The following is an 8,487-nucleotide window of genomic DNA, read 5'->3' on the forward strand; positions in this document are numbered from 1 at the left end:
AATTTTTGTAAATAGTTTCAATTAAAAGAAAGATGAATGTGAAAAAAGAAAGACCAAAAAGTTTTTAAATATACGACAAAAAACTGCTAGTTAAGTAGTGATCGGTTTTACACTCGCCTCGAAAAATGTTCTTTCACTTACATACATAATACATATATATAGTATATGCATATACAGCGAGATTATAAATAAACCCATAAATATGCAAATATCCCAAAAACAGCTGCTGTAGAGCAACTTTTTTCGGGATGGAACAAGCAACCTCATTAATCATGACTCAAAGGGATCCTGCTGTGTCCAGACAACACAAAGAAAATTAATAAAACTTTCTGCCATCAAAGATGCACAAGGCATACAAAGAAGAAGATAGTCCTGCAAAAAAAGTATTTCGCTCGCACATACACTAGCGCACACATATGAATATTTAAACATAAATCAGCTAATGTAGCAGATACAATGAAAATCATATTAAACAAAATTGTTTTTTCTTTTTTTTTTTTGTTATAATTTTTTTGCCGTTCAATTTTGGATTTCTCCGCACAGCCAGACTGTTTGGTACGACGAATTGTACGCATCGATGATAAAAGGCTTAAGCGGCGAAGCCAAACTTAATACGAAGAATAAATGAACTTCAGTGCATAACGCATACAAACATAGCTACACCTACATATGTATGTACATAAGTACATACATGTTATGTGTGTAGATTAGTTTTTGAAAATACATACATACATATAAGAGCAGTTGAATGCAAACAGCCATTCGAATACCTGCTGGCTGACGTTCATTGTCGTTGTGTTGTTACTTTTTCGACGTTTGTTTTCATTGGATATTTGCTGAATTTTGTTTTTGGCGTATTTAAATTGTGATTTTCAATATAAAATTTCACCATTTCAATCCGCCGCCGTACGTTTGCAAAATGCTATTTTTAGCCACTTCAACGGGCTGGTACACGAGCTGTACGGAAGTTTGAATTTAATGTGGTGTTATGATGAGAATGGAAATATACAAACAATGCAAAGTTTTTTAAAGAAAGAAATACAATAGTGTGTAAGCACTGCTTTTAATTAACAGAAAATCTAATATTTTAATGTTTATTCATTTTCGACGTCAAAAAAAGCATTTAAGTTATATTCAGCGCTTGAAATATACATTCAGCACTAATTTTATTCGAACTCATACCGCTAAAAGTGACTGTGATTTTAAAAATCCTATTGTGGTGCTCTTTAACTGATAATCTTTATGAAATTAAAAATATTAAGTGTCATAAATTTTTAAATTTTGTTCCTAAAATAGCTTCATATTGCAACTTCAAAGTTCGTAATTCGGTCTTTGACAATTTCTTTAATATTTAAATTATTTAGCCTAATTCTGCAAAAGTTAAAATTACATACATACAATATTGTTTTGCTGAATAAGTTGAATTCATATAAATTGCGTAAGTTTGTTATAATATATTATCAAAATTATGATTATATTTTAATTATCATACGGAATTCAGTAAGAAGTATGTGTAGTTAAATACGGAATTCAGCTAATGCTTACAAAGAAATTAAAACTTTAGCTTAATTCAGTGCAAGTTTGAACTATGCTGTATTGTTGAATAAACTAAATTCGTATAATTTGCGTAAATTTTGTATATACCTTTAAAGTGATAGTCATATTTTTATTTATTCAGCTAGTCTACGAAAGCCTTAAAATGTACATTTTAGTTTTTTCTACGCATTAATAAACATTCAGCTGAAATCAGCACACTCAAAGCTAATACAATATACACTAGCTTTATAAATTTATTTTTTATTAAAATAACTATAATAAATGACAGTAAGTCAGAGTATACTGCACACTACAGTTATATTTCATTTTTCATTTCGCTGGTATAGAAAAGCCACTAAATATATAATTTGGGTTTATTCAGCGCTTTTTCTATTTATTCAGCAAAATCAGCGCTGAAACTAATTTCTATTTAAGTAATTATAACATGTGCCATATAGAACACTTTCTTTGGTCAATAAGTGATAGTACCGACAGATTCAGTTTTATAAGGCATAATTTTTTATTCAGCAGTATAGCATGAATAATTTCTCCATATTCAGCGCTTTTTGAGTATTCATCTGAAATTCAGCAAAACTAAAAAGTGTCAAATTGACATTATTAATTCCACAAATATATTATTACAAACAGTTTGAAACCATATAAAAAAATCAAAAGTATAGCTTGTATGTAAAAGTTCAATTATCACGCGCCGTAGCAATTTAAAAAATGTCCTAATTCCTGTTAAACACAAAGCTAATGAGAAAATTACACTACATAATTGCATTGCTGTCATACCATACAGCCTTGTAGAGCATTTCTCTCGATCAATAAGGCAAAACAAAACGGCAATATGTATGTTGCAAGTATCAATTTTTATTACTGACGTGAGAGCATAGTATATCTATGGTAAAAATATATGTACTATATTTAAGCGTGTACATTGATGTGAAAAACAGTTTGTCAACATGTTGCTGACAACAAGCTTCTTGACGCCACTGTTGCGCCTTGCCATGTTGCATGTAGTAACATGAAAATTGACACAGCAAGCTGAAAACAGCAAGTTGTCTTGTCAGCAGTCAGTCGAACACCATTCGTTGGCTTGAGTATTGGCAATTTATTTAAATGTCAGTGCGATTATGTTGCCGCTGCGAATTTTTGTAAGATGTGGCAGCATCAAGAAAAAAAACGAGTTAATGTGCAACGTTGCAACTCCCACCTTCCGGCGCGCAAATGCAATGCATAGGCAGCTGCATACAACAAATTGCAAAGAGCAATGAGAAAGCGCTGAATGACTGCTTATTAGCCTGCCGTTGTTGCTGTTGTGTCTCTGCTCATTCATATGAATGCCCGTTGTATATTGCAAAAGTGTAATTAAGCTTAAAACGCATCCATAAAACACTCAACTCATATCTGCATTCAACTGCAATGCGCAATCACACATATTTATACATACGCACGCGCATGCGCACATATGATCGCAAAGCACGCAGCTGTTAGCCTGCAGTTAGTTGATAGCGCAACAGCAATCGTGCATCCCACTTTGTGCGTGCGGGCCTAACTTGCAAACAGGTAAACTCCCCTACCCTTACCGCGCTTTTGAGTGCTTGCGAGATTTGTGGCAGGCAGCTTTGCCCGTTGCGTGGACGAAGTACCCAATATGCTATGCTAATTTGCAATTAGTCAATATTTAGCTGTTGCATCATCCCCCACTATTTCAATGCATGCTTACATAGCGTAGTGTTATGTTTGCGCATGCGTAAATTTTACAAATATCAATGATGCGCGAAATTTGCGAGGCGTTAACTTCGCAACGTCATAAATGATCGACATTTTAAGCGTTTAGTAGCATAGCAAATAAAAATTAGTAATAAGAACTGTAAATACAAGTGAAAAGCACTTAAAAATGTAGTTGTAAGTAATTCAGCGGTACATTCAGCACAGATAATACAATTAATTTGAGGGCAAAGCGTTTAAATTATATTAACTCAAGTGAAAAGACACACGGAAATACAATTCTAAAAAATTCAGCACAGAAAAGTGTTGGTTTCAACTCAAAAGACACATAAAAACGTTATTCAAAGCAATTCAGCTATATATTCAGCTTAGAAAAGTGTTGTTTTCTCACGTTTACATCATATTACATCTTTCAGTAACTATTCAGCGCATTTAAAATTAATTCAGCATATTTAATGACGAAGAAATAATTATCAAAACTCTGTTTGTAATAATCATAGCTCACGTTTTAAATTCAGCGCCATCTTATATCATTTTACTATTCAGCTCTTTTAAATAACACATAAACAAATTTATTACTGCTCGTTATTGTGGCGTCAAATGTTTATAGATTGTGTCCCACGGGACTTTAGGCCGTTAACGTTTTTTTTAATAATACAATTTACTGTTTTAATCCCTCATGATTTTTTTTTTTTGCATATTTGTTTATTAAAATTGTAATTCATGTTGCCTTCATATTATTAAATATAATTTAATGGATTTAGAAGCAATTCAGCTCTTTTAAATGCAATTTAGCTTGCAAATTAAATATATATTTGCATCAACTGTTTCATAATTCATCAATGATTGTAAGCATCACAAATTATAACCCCTATACAAAATAATATACAAAAAAAAAAAATAATAAAGTAATTTTTTATTTGAGTTTGCCAACGAAGTGCTATTCAGCAGATATGGCAACCAATAATTAGGTATGTAGGACTTCCTTCTCTCAATTTTTCTTTCTTTAGATCACTTCAGCGGAAGTTTTCCTAATTCAGCCAAGTATTTTTATTACAAGCATTCTTATTTCTTAAAATTGCAGCACACACTTTCCTTATATAAGTTTGATTGTCGTACAATTTTATCAAGTATTCAAAAATTAAAATACTTATTTTATAAAACTCCAAAATTATTTAGAAAATATTTTATGAATTAGTATATTTAGTATATTTGAATTTGCCACTTAAGTGCTATTCAGCAAAAATTTAAACCATCCATTAGCTATAAAGAATTTATCTGCTATCAATTTTAAAGCGTTTTTCTTTCTCTCGATCTCATTCAGCGCATGTTATCTCAATTACGCTAAGTATTTTCACTACCTAGCTAATATATAATATGTTATTATAATTCAATTCTGTAAAAATTAAATCAAACCTTATTCACACACTTTACTTCTCTGACATATTGTAAGTCTTTCAACGACAGCCATTTTCCGCCCCACTTGTTTGAGTTTCAGCAACTTTTTCCCAAAATAAATTTTATCCACTCGATTTAGCACATCAGAAGGCTTCTTTAATGAAATCGATGAACGAAGATGGCACAGTAAGCAATAATAAAAAGTAAAAAAAAAGTAGCGCCAATTGCAACAACAACGGTAATATGTCGTGTGCAACAAGCATACACCATTGTTATTGTATTGTATTTTCTTTCAGCGCTAGCTGTTCTTTTTGTTGGTAAATTCTTCGTCTTGTGCAGACAATGATCTGCGCTTGTAGTTTGTCTGCTCGGCCAGCCAATACATTTTTATCTCAAATTTTTTTACGTTGTTGCTGTTGTTGGTTATAAAAAAGGAAAAAGAGAAGATATTTGCATTTGATAGCCTTGGGATGACAACGTGAGTTTGGCGAATATTTTATTCCTGCTTCATTTTATTTTTATTTACTCTCGCTGCTCCTGCTTTTCAGCGCGTCTAATTTTGGTATAATTTTCGTTTGCATTTTCGGCAGTTGAAGTGGTCTCAATATAATGGAAGCTGAAGCATTATTTCAATGGATTTCGTAGAAATATGTTGAAGCGCTTTTGTGCGCGTATATGATGCATTGCGAAATTTATTAAAGCTGCTCTGAATTGTGTTGAGCTCAGTTAAACTGTGCTGAATTTATTACTGCAGCACATCCCCATACATATATATGCATGTATTAAATGTAAATATGTATGTAAGATAATATAAGATATTTGTGAACTTAGTATCATAAAGGCATTGTGGCAGCATTTTACGCTTAAAGTAGCAGAATATATAATAAAATATTGCGCTGAATTAAAACTGGAGTTTGAAACAACTATTGCAAGACGGTTAATACAATTATAAAAATCTCAAAACGTGCGCTGAATTGATTTAAATTACGCTGAATTGTAAAAAAAACAGCTGAATAGAAATAATTAACAAATAGCTTTAAAAAATCTTTGTCAACATCAAGATATTATTTCAAAAACAGCTTTATTTTTTTCCAGTGCGCTGAATTGTAAGTAAAAGCTACATCGAATTTGAATTCGATGCAATTTGTGAGCATCAAAAGAACTTAGATCTATTAAGAAAAACAAACAAACAATTTAGCTATACTTTCATGCGCTGAATAATGGTTTGAAGTAAATAAAAATTTTTTTCTTTTAATAAAAACACAATTCAGCTATACTTTTAAGCGCTGATAATACTTTGAGATAAATAAAAAAAAGTTTACTATACAGTTCTAAAATAAGCTACTAGTTTTATATTTTCCAGCATACTTTACGCTTGAATTCAACCCATTTTGAATATATTGCATTTAAAATTCGTTTAATTGTATGTCATCAGCATATATAAAACTTATTACTGAAAAGAAAACTTTAAAGTTATATGCAATTCAGCTCGTTTCGCATGCGCTTTTTTTTTAGACAATTAAGCATAATTTACAAGCGCTGAATTCATTCTTTGTGGATGAAGTGAATTTAAAAAATACCATTTACATAAAACCTTTTAATCAACAGTGAAGCTCGAATAATACAATATTTTTTACTTTTTAAGACAATTAAGCATAATTTACATGCGCTGAATTCATTCTATGTGCGATGAATTGAACTAAAGCACAAAATATTTAATCAAAATAAGTGTTTGCCAACGATGGAGCTCCAATAGTGCAATAGTTTTAAGACAATTCAGCATAATTTACATGCGCTGAATTTAACTTAAACACAAAATATGACATCAGTGAGCATATTTTCTTCAATAGAGCTAAAATAATACATCAAACTTACATTTTGTGACTATTCAGCACTACTTCAATGCGCTGAATACCAAAAGAATTCAATTAAAGTTAGTAAATGTATACAGTCCAGTTCAAGAATATCGCTTTATACCCTTATAGAAAATTCAGCAATTCTCAGAAGCGCTGATTTGAGTTCCCGCACAGTGAATTGCATTAAATCCGGTATATCTAACGTTTAAACTCTAAATTAACTTCTCAAACCTTCAACACAAGTTCATTATGTCAACAAAAGTGACAGAAAGGTAAAACAACTTTGTATGCAATTTAGTGCATGTATTCATGTTACCATGGAACGTTTGTATATATATACTATATATGGCTGAATGTAGGTAGAATGACGCGAAAAGAGTCGATAAAATTAACAACGCTAATTTGGTATGTGAAAAATGTCTTTCGGGCGTGTCGACGTTGCTGCGTCATTGCCCTTAAAAATCGCACGTCCAACGCTAGCCCCACCAGCTTGGGTATGCTGTGCAACATTGGAGAGCACGATTAAGAAAAAACTTGCATTTAAATTAACTTGGCTATAAAAAAGCACGAATTGTCTGGTTAGAACTGTGGAGGACTCTTTAAATGCTTAAAAGGAAGGAAGATATGTGTGTGCGTGTGTGTGTTGTTGCATGTGGGCTAGCCAACGCAATCCAAAGCCCTTAGTCACTCCCATTTTCGTCTCACAAACGCAGAGACTCAAAGTTTATGCAGCGAAATCTTTCGTGGAAGTAGATGGTTGGTAAGAGTACTGCCGCTGCAGTGAATTACCACTCAAATGACCCGAAGAATTGCATGAAAAATGCAACAACGACAAAAATTGCAGAAAAGAAATGAAAAAAAAAATTAACAACAATAAAAACAGCATTTAAGCGCTGGCTGTAAGTAGTATATGTATTAAGGTGTATGATGGCATTGCTTTGAAAGCCTGTATGTTTGTATGTATGTATTTATGTGTGTGTGAATTTTACCTAAGAAACTGCAGCTATTATACCCACTTCCAGAACGGCGACCAGTCGTTTTGTTGCAGCTCCAGGTATTTTGAAAATTTATTTTATCCTTCGTTGTTGACATATTCCTTGCCTTCCGCGCCTGGCCCTTCCATATACATGTGTATGTACGTATGGATGTTTGTGTGCTACTGAGCGCGCTCACTTATGCTGCTTGCACATCAAAAGTAATGATGCTGCGCAACTTGATGATGCTGAGAGATTGCTTTATACACATGTATTTGTTAAAATTTCCTTTTGGTTGTGTAAATTTTTTTAAATTTTGTTGTTATTGCAATTTTATAGTGCTTTTTGATGCACTCGCTGCTTGCATTGTCGGCAAAACGCTTTTAAACACTTCTCTTGCCCACTTGGCTGCTGCTTTGGCGCATCAAAATGCCAGCAACAGTTTCATTCTTTTGCTGCGTGCGTATGTTGTTGCTGATGACAGGCAGCCGAAAGACAACACAATGAATATTTTACACTTTTTCGCGTTATGTGCGACTTTTTTTTTGATTAAAAGGTTATATTTTTACGCAATCTGCCTTTGTTTGAGATGAAGTTAATGCGAAAATACAGCTGCCGTGTTGATTTTGTTGTTGCTGAATTTTTTCAGAACTTTTATTGTGGATTTTTTTTAATTTTGTTGTTGTTGTATTTTTAATTTTTTGTTGTAATTTCATATATTGAACTTTTCAGAACTTTTATTGCGGCATCTTTCTCATTTTTATATTGAATTTTGTTGTTGTATTTTTCATTTTTTATTTTAATTTTTTATGCTGATTTTTTCGAACTTTAATTGGTGAAACTRTATAATTTTTGTTGTTGTTGTTGTAATAAAATTTTTGAAATTGCAATTTTTTTATTGCAACTCTCTCTACAACTATTTTTTCGCAATTTTGCAATTTTAAAATTCTGGTTGTTGTAATTCTTTTTACAATAATATATTATATTCT

At 32.0% G+C, this 8,487-nt stretch overlaps 1 protein-coding gene across 1 annotated transcript in view; it reads right to left on the reverse strand.

Annotated features, from left to right (window-relative positions):
• LOC108977772 (protein TANC2) overlaps positions 1 to 8,296 on the reverse strand; it is a gene marked incomplete at its 5' end in the record, with an annotated part of 113,262 nt that extends 104,966 nt beyond the window's left edge. The window contains 1 exon segment of the mRNA XM_018947660.1: positions 7,514 to 8,296. Within this exon segment, the coding sequence (XP_018803205.1) occupies positions 7,514 to 7,616 (103 nt within the window).
• Positions 8,297 to 8,487: the final 191 nt, after the last annotated feature.

Source organism: Bactrocera latifrons, unplaced genomic scaffold (assembly GCF_001853355.1).
Source record: "Bactrocera latifrons isolate USDA-ARS-PBARC rearing strain unplaced genomic scaffold, ASM185335v1 scaffold_95, whole genome shotgun sequence".
In the NCBI taxonomy this organism is placed as follows: Eukaryota; Metazoa; Arthropoda; class Insecta; order Diptera; family Tephritidae; genus Bactrocera; species Bactrocera latifrons.